Source organism: Vidua macroura, chromosome Z (assembly GCF_024509145.1).
Source record: "Vidua macroura isolate BioBank_ID:100142 chromosome Z, ASM2450914v1, whole genome shotgun sequence".
Classification (NCBI taxonomy): Eukaryota; Metazoa; Chordata; class Aves; order Passeriformes; family Viduidae; genus Vidua; species Vidua macroura.
In genome coordinates this window covers 50,229,396-50,246,996 of record NC_071611.1, presented here as the reverse complement: position 1 = coordinate 50,246,996, position 17,601 = coordinate 50,229,396, and the positions used below count along the sequence as shown (strand labels likewise).

Sequence of the window (17,601 nt, the reverse complement as noted above, 5' to 3'; positions counted from 1 at the left end):
ATCAAATTATTTCTATTTGTTTTTTTAAATTTATTTATATATATTATCTATTAAATATTGTACACTATGTATTTATAATAGGTATGTATGCTTCTTTGTATTTACCTTGCTATTATCACTAAATTATCATCTTCCTTGCACAGGTATATGTTTAACAAGTGTATTTCAATACAGGGGTTGATTTGAGCAAGAATTTGATTGTACTAATACTTACTTCAACAATAAGATCTTTCATGATCTTCATAGAGTGTTTAATAAACTGAAACAGAGTCCTGCATAGTTATCTAACCATGCATTATTTGTAAATGTAGTTCTTAGCATCACTTTCTTATGGTTTATGCTTTTCCAAACGGATATGTACCGCAGGCAATTAAATGACAACAGTGAATAGCTCTCAAATCCCGAGGCTTTGGTTCTGCAGACTGAATACTTATTTTGACTTTATTTTCTAAATACTCAAATACTTATTAGCCTCTTGAGGATGTTCTCTGTAATTTCAAAAAGGAGGCAGTAGTTTTCTTTCATTCCCACAAGAAGTACATCTTTAGTTCCTTATTTGCACTGTTTATGGTAGAATTGTCCTCACAATTCTGTGTCTTTGCCAATATCATTATTGTTCAGCAAACCTTTCTTTGTTTGTTTGGCTGAAAGGAAGGGGCAGGAATTAAGAATTATAAATCATTTTCTTAGAAAGTTGTTCCGTGTTGTACTTCATAGTAATTTTCAAAATAGGAGCCAGTATTGTGACTTCAAAGTAGTTACAAGCAAATGAGATGTTGTTTGGCACAAAATGTTAGAGAAATTGATTTTCTGTTGTGTGATTTAATGTTAGTGTTTGCTCATCTGCAAATACTCATTTTGCTGTTATAGTGTAGTTTAAATTTCTGGGCCTAATATTAAAAGTTCAAATATGACTTTTTGTTCTTCCATATAATCGTTATTTCTGACTATTTTACAATATAAGGATGTTTTGGAAGCATGTTGTGCTATAGAGGCATTATTGAAAGAAAAATTTCTTCCTCTGTAAGGGAAGAAGAGGAAGCTATAATACGTAATTTTCAGCAGACAGTTTAAGTTATTCGTAAGTAAATGTCTGACAGCTGGGATTCACAGATAGTATAACAAACAAGATTCTTTCAGAAATACAGTGAATGCTCAGTTTGCACAGTTGAAGTTCCTTCTAATCTTTGAATTATAGCACAGTCATCTTCAGGATTCTTTTGTTATGATTAAAATCTGGATTTTGATATTTTCTTGTCGTAAAGATATAAAAAGTCCACCAGAAGAGCCCTTAAGAAATAAAAAAGAAAAGGAAATCATGAAGGGTAAACAAAAGTGCTGATGGCATAGTTTCCCAAAAACATTTCCCTGGGTCGCTGTAGTTTGTTCTGAGAATTTACCACTGTGTACACACTGCATGCTAGATGCTGCAACTTCATCGCCTATCAGAAGGAACTGGGCTACATCCTCTTCCTGTCTCTTCCCCTAGAGGAATTTTGAGGTTTTTTCAGTTTTGAGGTTTTTTCATTGAGTTACTGCTGAATAAAGATAAAATTTTCCTCTTCCAGTTTCTTTCCTTTTCTCTAGAAAGCATGAATGGATAGGAATATCCATTGCAGTCTCACCATAGTTGTATTAGACAGAACAGTCCAAGAAATTTTTTTGCCTTTTTGGCATTTATGTTGGTACTACTCTTTACATGTAAAATAAATTCCAACTGGTCAACTGTGTATAATTTTAAAATAACAAAATACAGATATTAGAACAACTATATAAAAAGTGAAAATGCTGTGATGAGACCTAGGTAAATCCTCATGAACATCTATAGTTGTTTCCTGTTATTTCTCTCCAGTCCGAATTTATTTTATAATTTTATTTTTTACTGTTTCTGATCTAAAACTCTCATTTATTGATGTCCTTAAGCATTTGTCTTTAAACCACAGTGCTGTAGGAGCAAGAGAAGTGAAGCAGTGATTGTTCAGCTGTGCTTTACAATCTGTCATTGACCAATGCCAGAAACTTCATTGTGAAAGACTGAGCAGTTATAAAATGTTCTAGACATAGTGAATGTGTTTTTGTAAGTCCTTTGCAGTGGAAGGCAGATTGTGAATTACTTACATGTGAAGCAATCAAAAATATTTTAAATTTAAAATCCTTCTTTTAATTTGCATGGGAATTTTTCATATTTATATAAATGCTCCTTGCACATAGAGGACACTTTTAATCTTACCTTATGGATGACCTTTCCTCAGGATAATTGCAAATGGTACAAAAATCTTGATTTGTCTCTTTTTTTTTATTTTGAGGTTCCTAAAGAAATCATGAAAGTGCTCTGTAATATGCCAAAATGTTGATAAAAGCGAGTGTTTCACTCTAAAATATAAGTATATGGCATAAATACACAAGCAGATAGATGAGTAGCAAAAACTTGTTCTGAGAGTGTTTTGAACGGGTGATTATATGGGAGATTTTCCCATATAAGTCCACTGACAGAACTATACCCACAGTTTTTTGAAAGGTAAACTCCTTCTGTCACATGGACACATCTATTTTCTTTAAAGATTTATACTGCCTTGGTTAACTTGGGAAGGAAATTTTCTGTCCTTTTTTCAGCAGATAAGGACAAATCTCAAGATGCAAACCTATACCAAGAAAAGGTTTTTGGTGCAGTCTCATCCCTCTCAATAGCCCATGTTGCCTGATACTTTGGAATGTAGGAAGAAAACTGCATTATCTGTATTGTTTTTCTGAGTTAGACACAGGTCTGAAACATAAGATGATGTAGCCATGTGTTTAATGTTCAGGAGCGTGAATGAAATACAATGATAGGTCAGATTGCAAAACCGTCCAAAATAAGTCTAGCCAACATCTAGTCCTTCCTGACTCTGGGTAGGTAACTTACCCCAAGACTGAGTCAAAGTATTTTTATTAGTTCATGTATCTGTATTGTTTCTTCCCTTCCATGTGTCTGAACAGTTTCAGTCTCTACAGTCCTCTTTATGTCAGAATCCACCCACAGTTCCATTTCCTTTAATTACATAACTCTGTTATGTTTTTAATGGCATCTCAAAAGTAAATGCTGTATACTGTAGCCTATGTTGATGTTGTAAGCTGTGACACTTCTTTTTTGAAGAATATATGAAGAATATATAAAGGATATATGAAAGTGTTTTCCTGTACAAAGCAAATGTTTACAGCAAGTTTCGCTATTTGTTGTCCTAAAACTAAGCCTTATCCATATTCAAGCAGTACAAATAAAAATAACACGATGAACTCCTAAAAATACTTCCTTGATTTGTGTGCATTTTGTCTGCACTTCTATTGCATTGGAATAAACTTCTTGTAAGTTATCACCGCTGCTTTAAGATTGTGGTGCTATAATTAATTGTGTGGTGCTATAAACATTACAAATAGATAATTGTGTGGTGCTATAAACATTACTGTGATACAGACCATCACATTTTCATTACTCTTCACTTATGGATTATAATACAGTAATTGTAGTGTATGAGTCTGACTTGTGGCATGGTTGTGAAGACTAAATTTTTTATTTCCTTCACATTAATAGCTCCCATAAATATAAGAAATCAGAAGTATATTTAGGGGCTGTTTATATTGGTTAAATATAACATAAATCTTTATGTAATTGGCTGTGTATTTTGAAACAAAAAGTACTGTTAATGAGAGATTGTGCTTCTGATGATCTAGAGAGTCAAAAACTGCAGCTGGACCTACAGAAGATGGAACTGTTGGAGGGCAAGATGGTTGGTGAACTAGCTTCTCTTAAAGACAAAATTGAACAGACAAAAGCAGAGTTGGAGATCTACAATAATTTGCCAGCTCTGAAAGCATCAGGAGAAGAAAAGAAAAAGGTAATGAAAGGGATGAAATAAAATGTGTGCTTTCGAACAGCTAGTGGAGGGGAATCCAGTTTTGTGACTGACAGTGCTTCTGACAGCTGAAAAACAGGATTGCACATCAGTGCAAATGAATCCAAATACTATTTTGCTTATATGTGTGACTTATTAACTGGGTACATGTAGTAGGTATTCAGCTGGGTATCTTTTAATAGCCTCCTTCCACAAAATCTCCCCATTCTATTTTAGCAATTCCACTAAACTCTTAAGCAATGTATGACTACCCATAGCTTTGAATTTAGCAATCTAACACAGAACACAAGCAAAAGAGAATTTCCTACAAATTCTTAATAACAGCATTCCCACTAGTGTTCATACAGTATTGTCTAAGCATACAACTTGGTCATAATCATTGATTATTTTTGGGATAGAGCATGCAGTAGAGAAAAGCATATGAGTTCTTTATGCATATGCATGTGGTCTTGTTCTAAAAGGAAAAAAAGTAGCATCTTGAGAGGTAAATTGAAGTTATGTGCCTGAAGCCTACAGCAAATGAACTCATCCATCAATCAGTTTGTGTTGGGTTTTTTCCTAACTAGAAACTCGAGGATGACAAAGAAAAATTTAAAAAACGCAGTCGTGCTTTTAAGAAAATAATGGAGCATTTGAATACAGAGTATGAGACACTAAAGAAGGAGCTGCAAGAAAATGAGACCCATTCTCAGGTATAGGTCAAGTTACATATTATCCCTTCAGTTGTGTGTTTCTTGGTTTTGTTTTTCTCATACACATGAAGTATTATACAAACAGAATCTGTTTGTTCCTTCTCAGTGAGTTTTCTAACTCATGTGTTGTGTGTAACTGCATTTGGTGTTTTCAAACAAAAGGTAATATTGTGCCAACAAATGGCTTGTAAGCTTTGGATTATTAGCAGAGATCTTTCTGAGCTAAAAGTTACTTGAATCCTTTGTTTAAGTGTTTGTATTAATCTTGCTCAGAACTCTCTACCTTCTGCTCTTCCTTTGCTTAAGTAGTTTGAGGACAAACTTAGAAAGAAACTGCAGGGGAAAAGAAAGTCACTACTAATTAGCTAAGATCCCTCTTGCTTTTAAAGTCATGGTTATATTGTTTTCCTTTAAATCTGTGCTATTAATTCCATTTTCCTTTTTCCAGTTCTGCTCCTTTCAGGCCACTGAAGTTTTAGGGTCTGTTCACATTTAAACACCTTTGGTATATATGTATGTTCACATTTCAAAAGTGAATCAGAAAAGAAGACGTTTATTACCTCTTGAGTGGCTTCTATTCTTTCATTATAAACACACATAAATTGCTGTCATTTTGGCAGCAGAACTTTACATATGTTTGAATGCACAGAAGAAAAATAGATAACCTTAAAATAAGGTGGAGGGGGAAACTGATTTTTTATGCATTTCACTGTTTTTTATTGATTGAGGTTGTTGAGATATTTGTCCTTTAGAACTGTTATTTATTCTAATACAGTTAAAAGCTGAAGGTCATATTGTACATGTTTAAGTTGACTTTCTTCTGAAATGAATGTTGTGGAGCAGATGAGAAGGCATAGTTCTGAGGCATATGTGTTCATTTGTAGCATAGGATTATTATAATCATTCTAGGGTGATGATATAAATCCTCAAAGCTACATGCCAAAGTATGGAAGACTTCAGATACTGTGAATCTTTTTTGCCAAGATCAAATTCTAGGGTTTAGGTAAATTAGAAATGTATACCCAAACAGTGTTAAGATACTTGCATAATGAGGCTTAACATTTTATATAAAATAGTAGTTGTACAGAATTTCTTCATTTCATTAAGCTGAGGTAGTTCTATTTTTATGTGCGTGAAAAAGATCTGTTTCTTTACTTTTTAAGGCCTCAGTGTAAAAAAATGAGGGTGAATTAAGGTATGTCTTATAATAACTGATTATTTGACATGCATCAAGCATTTTGAAATACAAATAGTGTTTATAAATATGGAGGATCTGGGCGATTTTGCAATAGTTCAACTGGTCTTCAAGCAGTTACTATAAAAATACACTGAATCTTTCCTTTTCTGTGTGCAAGATAGTAAGTATTTCAGTTCCAGGCTTCTTTACTGGCTGTGTACTTGCAGGAGTCTACCAAGCAGGACAATAATAATTCTAATTAGTCAGAAATACCTAGTCTTGGAAATAAATTATTGCCTTGTTTGCTGCAAACTAGTACACTAGATAATTGATTCTTTATTGTTAAGGTTTGAATTATACAGAAACTATTTTCATCTCTTCCAGCTTAAGGAAAGCTGTAAAGTAAAATACTGCAATATTTTCCATATTTAATACCTTAGTTTCCACTTAAAGTTTAGTCTCAGTATGGTTTTCAGTTTTACTCTTAAAAATAACATCTTCATATCTTGAAATGCAGAACCTTGAACAGTAGCATCAGAAAAACAAATATAAAATTGTATTGTAAGGAAACAGCCATCAATATAATGTCCACATTAGTTTCCTGTTGATGCTGAAAGTATTGAAGAAGTGCCAGCGCTGAATCCACGCTCCTACAATCTTCTCACTGCAGCTCTGTTCTTATCACAACTTCTGGCATCAGACAGGAAACTTAACTATGGAAGTAAGGAAGTTTCTTCTGTGTAGTGCAAAGACCAAGACAGTGTCAGGAAATATTGTATCTTTGGTGATTTTAGATCTTAACTGATTCCAAGAAGAGATCCATCTAAAGGATATGGAGCATAATGAGAATTAGTATCTCCCTGAATTGTTCACCTTTTTACTTCTGACTGGCCTGTTAACTTTCTTTTATGACAAGTCTTGAATTCTCATCTGATTTTTTCATCTGTCACTGCAGTTGCGTACAATGCTTTTATACAGATGGATTATGAAGTGCTAAATTATATATGCAGGTTAATCAGCAGCTTTTAAAGCATTTTGCCATTGTTTCTCATTTCTGTGGTTTTTTATGTGAGATAACTTTGATCTAATCAGTTGATAGAGTACAAGGTACTGATACCACATTATTTGTGTAAAATATGTGTGTAATTATTACTGTTTTCATTTTTGACTCTTTTTGTGGTTTTGTGTTTTCAGCTTAAAAATTTGGAGAGGAAGTGGCAGCACCATGAGCAAAATAACTTTATGATGAAGGAGTGTATCCTTTTCTTTAAGAAGTAAGAGTCAAATTCACACACTGAGGAAGAAGTCTGTTTCCTCCAGCAGAATAAGACAGGACGGAATGGGCTGCAAAAGACGGGGGAGGAGGGGAAAGGCAATTCTTTGGAAATATCTGGTGAGCTGATAGATATTATATGTAGCAAAACTTGCATGTGTTGTCTGAAAGAGTTTTACAGGGTCCTAAAACGTAAGCTTTGCCTTGCAGTCTGGAATTTTTCCTTCTTTCTCAGGTTTGCTGCTTGGTTTCATACAAAGTTCATCTTCACATCTCTCCATCTTATCTGATATTAATCTGCCAGAGTAGCATTGGATGAAAACATGCTGGGGTGGGGAAACTGTCTTGTAGTTCTCTCTTTATGGGATTCAAATTAACAAGTTATATTCCAGTAATCATATCAGCAAAATCATTACTTGATGATTTGCAAATGCCTTTCATAACATAACTTTTGAAATTAGGAAAAGCACCGAAGTTTGTTTTAATTAAAATTGATGATTCCTCTCATCGAGTACTATGTTTCTATTTTTCTCCTTAGTTATGATAGAGATCTGAATAAGACCAGGCTGTGCTTTTATTTTATATTCTAGGGACAGTGAATCCACTGCAATAAAATTTACTTCTTTAAAATTATTTAAGAAATAAATTGTTATTTAAAAAATCTGAAATCTCTAAGATGTACAAAATCATCATTAAGTGATTACAGAACAAATGTAATTGGTAAAAGTAACATCAAAACTTGACCCCACCATCTAGTGTAGTGTGTTGAACAATGAACATTCCTTCATGTCTCAGAAAATGGCATGGGGATATATTTCAGGCAATTCTGTGTTAGCCTAGCCATCACAGAAATAATACTGATAATGATGGTAATTATTTAGTAATTAATGCATATACATATACTATATGTGTATGTATACATATAATGTTGTTTTCTGCAAATACCAAATATCCTGTTTCTCAAATCTGCTAAGTGCTCTAATTTTTAGAAGAATATATGAAAAAGGTCTTGGACAGTGTAATATAGTTGGAGCCTCTTTGAAGGAGGGTGTACAGGAATATTTTATTAATGCAATACTCTTAAACACAATTTTTCTCAACAGAAAAGACTAAGACAAACCAAGAGAAAAAGTTGATCAGGATATTAAAGGATCTCCTAACTTGGTACGAAATATTGCCTATCCAAGTGTAGCCCCTTATACAGAGTACTTATATCTTCTTGGGCTACTGGAGAGGGGCTGCCTTCTTGGACTGGGACCTGGGACTTCGGTAACCAGACTGTACAGCTGTATATAACTGAATGCCTTGAAATGGTTTGTTTTGCAATGTAACAATAGGCAGAGTCCTTCACCAGGGACTTATTGCCTCTGTGTATATATATATATATATATATATATATGTATGTATGTATATGTATATGAACAAAAGTGACTTAGGCATGTAATCACTTCCTTTCTCTACAGTGCTAGTCGTGAGATGGCAGCTAGTAAATAAGTGTAAATCTTTTAGCCTGAGTTTTTTCCACTATTTTCATTCCTTGACAGTTTTCACAGAAGGAAATGTATGGTGTTGTGGTTCCCTTGTGATCTGTGATTATGCTCATATTTATACTGGCAGTTTGTTTCCTTAATTCTTTTAATCAGTCATAGCAACAAAAAGTCAGGAGAGTGACTACCAGCCAATAATGAAGAATTCGAGAAAGCTTGTCAAAGAATACAACAAAGCTCTCATAGAAGCTTTACAGAACACCAAGAACTGAACCCAGGCATTTCCTTCCTGCCCAAATGGACCAACAATGAAAGATGTGCAAAGGCCTTGTGGAAAGCTGGACTACTGAGCTGATTTATTCACCACTAGGGTGACAGATATTCTTAAAATTATTTTTCCAGGTTTTTAGAAGTTATAGGTTTTAATACTATCCCTCCTTTTGCACTGTTTAAAATTTTTAGAAATAAACATCTGAATTTTTAGAAAGAAAAAGGAAATACTGCCCAATGAATTACTGGGGCCCATTGCTGAATTGCATCTCAAATGTGAAATTTTAGTCTGCTTTACACACTGAATTTCTAATTTCCTTGTAGTCCTACCCCTGCCAAACAGAACAGGACTGCTTGACAGACTGTCATACTCATCTTAAATTAATTGCATTATAAGATAAATGGTAATATAAACATACCATACCTATATCTATATATAGCAATTTATACCAAGTAAGGAAAGCATCTAAGGATGACAAGCATCTTTTAAAGTCAAAATTGCTTCATAATGTAAAATCTTACAATAAAAGCAAATGCCAGCAAATTTTCATTTCCTAATGGAGAATTAACTTCGTTATTTTTTAAGATGTAATTTTAAAGAGCAAACTCTGATAAAAAGTAGTGAAACATAGCTAACACTGATTTTGTGTGGAGCATTTTACTGCTGTAGTATTTATCAGGAGTATTTAAAGGAAATAGCAGAGAAACTTATTTGTATTTTCTGCGATGTTTTTTTCCCTCCAGTTTCAAGTGGCAGTGTCATATGAAACCTGTGACAAAAATCCACAATGATGAGTTTCAACATAGAACAAAAACAGGGCTTATATAAAAAATAACAATGTGCTTTATGGTACAGAAATTTCAGAAAATGATTAGATTAAAAAATTTCCATTTATATATTTGTCTCACATTCTACATGTAATGTATTTATAAACGGCTTATTGATCATTTCTTTCACCTGGTATATTGTAAGCTAGTCCTGATTAAATAGAAAAAGCACAGTTGACTATAGAGAGAAAGCTGAACAGTAAACTAGTCTTATAGAAAGAAACTATGAAAAAGCAGTGGGATCTGGATTTATAGTTGTTCTGCTCTCTTAGAAAAGTTTTCCAGAAAAGAGGTAGACTATGCACCTCACTTCATGAAACTGGAGTAGAGAAATTATTGGCAAATGTTCTGATTTCATTAAAATAGTTCTACATTTTTGTCACTAAATTTCCTCAAATCTGTGATTGCCTTTTTGAGTATAAAAAAATCTATAAGCTAAAAATGTTGAAGATTTGTGCAGAAAGCACTGTGTTTGCTAATTCAGCACACTGAATGGTGTTGCTCTATATGTTTAGAATATTTAGAGATAATGGACTGGGATTTCTATAAGCTAAGGACTGTTATCTAGGGGAAATTCCCATTAAAGTCTCTCCTTCCTGTCAGAGTTTCAGCTATTCCAGAGAAAGCCCATTATTTGCAGAGATAAAGTTGAAGTCTAATATTCTCACAAATCAAAACCATCAGTCAGAGAGATCATCTCCTGAATTCCACTTGTGCTAGAATAACATATTGTAATGAACAATGGAAAAAAGCTGCAGACTGAAAAACCAGACTGTTTTGACTTTGCTTTCTCTCAGGGCAGGGGAGAGTTTTATTCCTTGATAGTGACTCTGTAAGATAGCATGGTAAAGCTTACAGGTTTTTGCTGTGTTCCCAGGAGATGCTGTCATGAAACCCTTTTCTCCAGCATGCTGTTCTGTTCCTTGTTCTGCCTAAGGATCTTCAGATAACCTGTTTCTGTGTAAGAATCTCATCACTCATTCTTTCTCTTAACAATTCATCCTTATGGTCCTTCATAGCAGTCATAGTACCCATGGCTGAAAAGAGCTGTATAGATTTGGATTGGTAAGCTGTGCAACAAGTGTTTCATCTCCCTCTGGAAGATTATTAACTCATTCCTAGTAGTGAGCTGAGTAAATTGTACCCTTATGTAGTTCCTCAAGTGTCAGTGAAAATCACCTTTTCTTTAACTCTTTATATATATATATTTTAATATGGTTTAAGTACCAGACAATGTTTTTTCACTGAAGCTCCTGTGTGTACATCAGGACATTAATTCAGTAACACAGGTCTCTCTCTACCCAGGCAATCTTTTATCCATTTTATGCTATGACTTCAGACTGAGAGCACATGTATTAACTTTCAGCATCTGCAGAGTTGAGATATTTAAAATCTCTTCTGCTCACCTCTCTCAGCAGGGCTGAGTATTACCTCCCTCAGCCTGCCTGGCAATGCTCTTCCTAACATGCCTAACATGCCCCAGAATACTGCTGGCCTGTTTTGCTGTGCATTGTTGGCTCTTGGTCAGCTTCGTGTACACCAGGAAGGGCCCCAATGTGCTTCTCAGTAAAGCAAGTTTCCAGCCACTCAGCCCTCAGTGTGCATGAGTGCCTGGATTGTTTCTCCATAGTGGCAGGACTGTGCATGTATCTGTGTGGAATTCCAGTGTGTGGAACTGCATGACATTCTTGGCTGCCCACTTCACCTGTTTAGATCCCTCTGAACAGCACTACATCCTTATGAAGTATCAGCCACTCCTCCCAGCTTTGTGTCATCTGCACCATGGCATCAATGAAAAGGTTAAACTATATTGCCCTCATGCTGTGGTATTCCACTATTGGCTGGCCTCCAGCTGGACTTCAGGCCACTGACCAGACAGTGAGCCCCAAGCCTCCTTATCTAACCATACTTTGTCAGCTTATCTATGAGGATTTAATGGAAAACTCTGGCAAACACCTTGCTTATGTTGAGATAAACAACATCCAATGTTGCATCCCGGACTTTGGGTTTAGATTGGGGTTCTGATGTGTGTTAGCAGATTCTGTGTACCCCCAAGTATCCCCTGGTTTTCCCCCCTGTGGTAGCCGGTTCTCGGGTTGCCTTACCATGTGGGCCCGGCGCCCATGCCCCCTCTCCCTTCCTGTGGGTCCTTTCCTGTTGTTACCCCTCCCCCGTGGCCAGTGTCACCCCGGCCCCAGTGCCAGCCCCGGCCAATTGCCCAGTGGCTCCCCCCAGGCCACGTCACACCCCCCATGCCCCTGCTGCGCCCCTATTGACTCCCCCGGGCCATGCCACGCCCCGGGATCGCCCCGGAACCACCCCAGACCCCGGTGCCAACCCCTACTGCGTCCCTATTGGCTTCCTGAGACTACGTGACACCCCGCGTTCCACCCCCCCTATAAAAGCCCCACATGGCCGGGGCTGCCTGGCTATATTCCGCAACACAGAAGCTGGGAAAACACCAATAAAATGCTCTCAGGTCCTGCTGCAGAGAATTCGGTCCTTCCTTCACCCCCTCCATCGAGGTCTCTCGAGCTGCCGACCCACCTTCCTGGAGCGCGCGGCGCCTGAGAACAGCGATGGGACCGGGATCGGAGGAGCCACCGTACCCTGCCGGGCATGGCAGCTGCTCCGGAACCGGGAGAGACAGCAGAACGCCGCAATCCACACCTCTCTCCTTGCATGTTATTAGTTGCCTTATTGTGGATGTCTATCTGATCGGTTAAGCATAATTTCTGCTTCATAAATCAGATCTCTCTGCTCATGATCAATTTCCCATCCTTCGTGTGTCTGGAAATTGTAATCCAGCCTTAGTTCCTTCACAACTTTCTCAGGGATTGAGATGAGGCTGACCAGTCTGTCATTGGACAGATCACTCTTCTTGCTCTCCTGAATGTAGGAGTGATACATTCTAGCTTTCAGTACTCAGAAGCCTCTCCCTTACCACCATAAAGTAAAAAAGGTACTCAGGAATGACCTTGCAATGCCTTAAATCAGCTATCTCTCTACACGTGAGGGTGCATCTCAACAAGCTCCATGTAATTACGCATATGCAGTTTGTTAAAAGTTCCCTTACCTAGTCCCCCTTCAGTAAGATGCCACTGAGGCATTAGGATACCAGGTTTGACAATTACTGTCACTTCCACATCTCACTTCAATGGCACGCTGTATGAAAAGAAGCATTTCAATTTCAAAGCCTACAATCAAAGCATCTGTTGCTGCCATGTTATTTGTGCTTGAGGACGAGCACAGGAATGACTGTTGTTGTTCCCAGCTCACGATGGCATGACAGTACACCAGCCTCGTTCCCATATATAGAGGGGATATCATCATATCTCCAAGCAAACTGTATTTTTGCTGCAAGTAACAATTAATCTTTTTGTTGGTCTTCCTGCTTCATCTTGCCTTCATTACTTTTCATGGTGATTTTAAAAAGCTTGTTTTTCTTTCAAAATAAGTTTATTTTTTAATTTCTCTTAGTGAGCTTAGAAGACAACAATGCAATATTCCTACGAGGAATTCCAGACAGCCAGAACACTGAGAGTTCTTTCTGCTTAACAACTTTAATGTTGTCTTAATGGCTTAATGGCTCTTAGTGCTAGTATGTGCTGTTTCACAATTGTAGGGACATGTTTCCAAAGTGAAGTGTTTGTAAATTCTTTCGGTACACTTCTGTTTTCCTGCTGCAAGCATAAAACAAAAATACAAGGCATAATGCAGGCCTTTATGAAGACGTGCAAGCCATTAGAATGTCTTTGAGGAGAAAGAGATTAAATGCTTACTTTGTAACTGTTCTTAAAGTATCTGCTTTGAGTGAGTTTGGAAATGTTTCCCGTGGTGATAATGGGTGTGGTGGATGTAGCAATTGGAGTGAAAACTTCAGATTCTGAAAGTGGTCCTAAAACTGGAGCAAAATTCACACCTGCATGGTGTAAATAGCAGCTGAGCACCAAATTACACATGTCTAATATGTGCATAGCAAGGCTCTGAAATGCAGATCAATCATTCAGAAGGGAACTGGATTCCTCCCAAACAAAATACTTGTCATCTTTTTATTTTTGAATAAAGAGGAAGGAAGCCTTTAAGCATTCACTGTTACAGAGATTATCTGAATTCAAATCCCAATCATTTGATCAATCATTTGTTTTGATTGACTGAATCTTGGAGCAGAGGAAGAAACGTTCTTGCCCTGACTTGTGCTCAATGCTTAGAGGTCCTCCTTTGAGGAAGGAGGACTAACTGGAGAATATGCTAAATGTGTAAAATGGGAGGAAATGTTCCACATGAAAAAAAAAAAAAAAAAAAAAAAAAAAAAAAAAAAAAAAAAAAAAAAAAAAAAAAGAGAGAGAAAGAAAAAGAGCCAGAAATGTAAAATTATCCACTCTTGTTTACTCTTGTACAACTAATTCTTTGAAAGCTACATTCATTTCAAGTGACTGAATTTGATTCACTGAACACTGGTGTCTTTGTATCAGCCCCAAGATTTCTGCTGTGCAGAGAAGGATGAGTAAGGTGCAATACCTCTGTCTCCAACATAGAACTCAAGTTTGCCCACAAATACTTGTGATGTAAGGGGTGCTCAGCACTGTTTACAATTAAGAAGAAAAAGAAAACAGTGACTATAGTAGAAATTATCAGTTGTATCGGTGACTTTAACAGTTATGCATGAGAGACAAAATTCTAAATGAAGCCTTCAGATTTCCAAGATTTCTGCAAGATTGCCAATCCCAAATTTGGAAGAAGAGGCAGGTGGACAGAAAATTTATCACTAAGTTGTACTTGTTTAAAATCACCATTAAAAAGCACCATTGAATCATACTAACAATGTGATAATAAGTCAGTGGAAGATAGTAGGTCCTGCAAACAGGATATTAACAATGAGTTTTTGTAACCCTAATGGCTGAGAACACTACTCCTGAGATCTAGTTGACATGACCCATTTCCTGTCCTTGGAAACAATAGTCTGATCTTCAAAGATCACATGCATTAAGAGGCTTAGGAAATAAATATTTCTCCAGATGGAAAAAAATATGAAATTTGCCTTGTGCATGCCCTTTTACTTTAAGCAGTAATAGTATTGCTGTGCATCATTTGGGGAGATTTAATATCAATATCTTAAAGATATTTGGATATGCAATTGTTGCCATTAAACACAGATACACAGACTCATTTGTACTTCAAAATATGCTGTAAAAAAATACAGCAAATTTTTTTTGTCCTGCTGACAACAGCCAGGCCATTCTAAAACAGACATGAAGCATTTTTCAGAGGAATGCACTTGACTTGCAAAGTTGGAGTTTTCAGAGCACAGATGTTGGACAAATGGCCTGATGTCCTTCACAATGACTTTACTGATACAGAAGTTCTAAAGTACTCCTGTGTTTTTACATCAGCTGACATTTCCCTTTGAAAGAAACCTGAAATTTCCATCAGGTCCTGTGTTTAATTCTGTTCAGTAGATTCCCTTTCATTTCAGCATCACAAAGTCAGGAAAGAAAAAAACAGCTCCCTTTGGCCAAGGCTATTCTGTGTACTGCTCAGTAGTCAGCCATTTTCCAGGCTATGTTGTCCAAGAGAAACTTTTTTTAGAAAAGAAAACAAAAATGCTGAGCACAAAAAGTGGATCATAACTATGTTTATAACCCTGAATTGCCTTCTAGGTATGCATATGCAGGAGAAGCAGTAGAAAAAGCATAAAGAAACTGCACCTCCTCAGAATGAGGTGCAGCAAAAAACAGGTACCTTTTCTACCTCACCTTAAAGTTTCTCAGAACCACCCATTTCAACAGCACCATTCCTCCATACTGTCCTATCCATGTATGCATGACATGTACTCCAGAAACCTTTACCTCCCTCCATTTACCTCTGCCACTGAAGTGGTAGGGGCAGTGCTCATCCTGAGTGCATGCACCAGCAGCTGCACATGTCCTCTCCCTGGCATCTTGGCTGCTACCTCTCACTTCTAGGTGTTCCCAGATAGATGGCTTAGGGGCTATAGATGGCCTCAGTGGCATAGGCCATGTTGCAGAGGAGAGCATGATCTTTTTGAGAAATGAAGCTTAAACCCCATAATTTGTGAACCTTTGTTTCACATTAGCTGACTGTGATGAGTAATAATTCCTGAAGTTCCTTTCCTGCCTTCTACTAAACATATTAACATCATGTCAAGGCCAAAGTAATGGCTTAGTTCCAAAAAATAGAATACAACCAGGCACTGCAAGAAGATATGTGATTTTTGCTAACACATCTACCTGACTAAAGAAGTGCAGTGGCATTGTTTCTCTTTCCTCTTCACATATTTCCATATGATACAGCATGTGTGAATCAGTTGTCCTTGAGACAGCTATGCTGCTTACCTAAGGAGGAAAGCCTGGTGTCAAAGAGTTCAGGGCACTTGACATATCATAAAATTAGCCTTCAGCAAAGAAAGTTATGAAAAGCCATGTTTAATGCTAGGGTTATATTTATATGTTGGAAGACAATTTGTTTCCCTGCTGCAACTAATTTGAATTCATGCATGCCATTGTGTCGGGGGTTAAGATGTGAATATGTTTGAATCAGCAGTTGACAACCAAAAAAACTGATGTTTTAGAGGGGAACTCTTGAAACTTTTGGAGTCTTTCCAAGTGCCTTTCAAAAAGATGAGAGTGTGGCTTAAGGGAACAAAATACAGCTACATACCTACCTGAGGATATAGCAAGGATGCTCATTGGACAACCTGGTAGTCAACAGCCCTACATGGAATAAAAGTTAGAGTAACTCAGTACCATATTTTATGCCTTGTGCCATCCTTACTTTTAGCCCAGTTTCTTTCACTGACCATCTGGTTTTGCCAAAAGCTATTTGGAATTCTTCAGGTCATTAATAGTGAATGCAGGCTGAGACTTAGTATCCCCATTAGCTAAAGACTATTTCTTTGGTGGTGGGGTAGACAATCAACAATCAGAGGGTGAGCAGATCATACAGTTTTTAGTTCATGGGACACAAAATTGGTATGACCTTCCTTAAAAAAATACTTACGTTCTAGTCTCATGAAGTATAAGGATGAAAATATGAAAGGTAGACCTAGCAGACACTTCATGTTGAGTGAAAGTAAGTCAGAATATTGAAATCCTTTAAATTGTTCAGTAGAAAAAGTTTATCATGTGATTCATTTTGACTTCAGAAGGAGGAGTATTTAAACTGTAGCACTTAAAAGCTTTTCAAATAGAAACAGACCTAAGTGGAGTACTTTATTGTTTGCTGAATTATAGATGGTATTCTTAATTTCTTTGAAAATGAAATTTTGTAATGAAACAGAAATCAAATACACAGACCTGCTGATGCTGGTACCCTAAACAAATTCTGACTTGGGTTAGTATGTATCTCCTCTCTTCTGGCTTCAACAGGCCTTTGCAACCTTCTTGAATTTGTGGAATGCCGCATATTCAGGCTGTCCACTTTGTCCTGGAGATAAATAACTACCTTGTCATCATGGCAGACAAAATGATCAGTTACAAATTGATTCTTCAAAAATGAATGAACAGCACATCTGGCCCATTTTTCATACTGCAAAATCAGTATCAGGAACATTGCTTTGTATTTAGGTGTATTTCAAATAGAGACATGATGCATTTCTCCTCAGTGACCTCTTCACAGCAGGAAAGTGAGATTTAAGTGAAAACTCTAAAAAGCCCTCTAAACTTACAATAGCAATCTGAAGAACCACAGCCTTGACTGCAGTTGCTTAACTTCCCTCGCCTTCCTTCCTGCTCCCCATCCCTCAACAAATCAAAAGACATTAAAAAATAATTGAGGATTGGCCAACTTATAAACAGGTTAAATGAACGACAAACAGTTATCCACTAGATAGGAAGTATGATAATACTTAGTATCTGCTAATACAGTAAGTATTTGATATTGGAGGGATCACTACTTGCAGACTTATAGAAGCTAAGGTACAATTGGAAAGGGGTAATCACTGCTGCTTCATATCTAGGAGTAG

At 36.8% G+C, this 17,601-nt stretch overlaps 1 protein-coding gene across 3 annotated transcripts in view; it reads left to right on the top strand.

Moving 5' to 3' along the window:
* IFT74 (intraflagellar transport 74) overlaps nucleotides 1–10,387 on the top strand; it is a 37,132-nt gene extending 26,745 nt beyond the window's left edge. For all 3 annotated transcript variants that reach the window (XM_054003528.1, XM_054003527.1, XM_054003529.1), the window contains exons 17-20: nucleotides 3,709–3,872; nucleotides 4,457–4,582; nucleotides 6,954–7,014; nucleotides 8,676–10,387. In XM_054003528.1, the coding sequence (XP_053859503.1) occupies nucleotides 3,709–3,872; nucleotides 4,457–4,582; nucleotides 6,954–7,014; nucleotides 8,676–8,791 (467 nt within the window). In that variant the 3' untranslated portion in view covers nucleotides 8,792–10,387. The remainder of the gene's footprint in view (nucleotides 1–3,708; nucleotides 3,873–4,456; nucleotides 4,583–6,953; nucleotides 7,015–8,675) is intronic.
* Nucleotides 10,388–17,601: the final 7,214 nt, after the last annotated feature.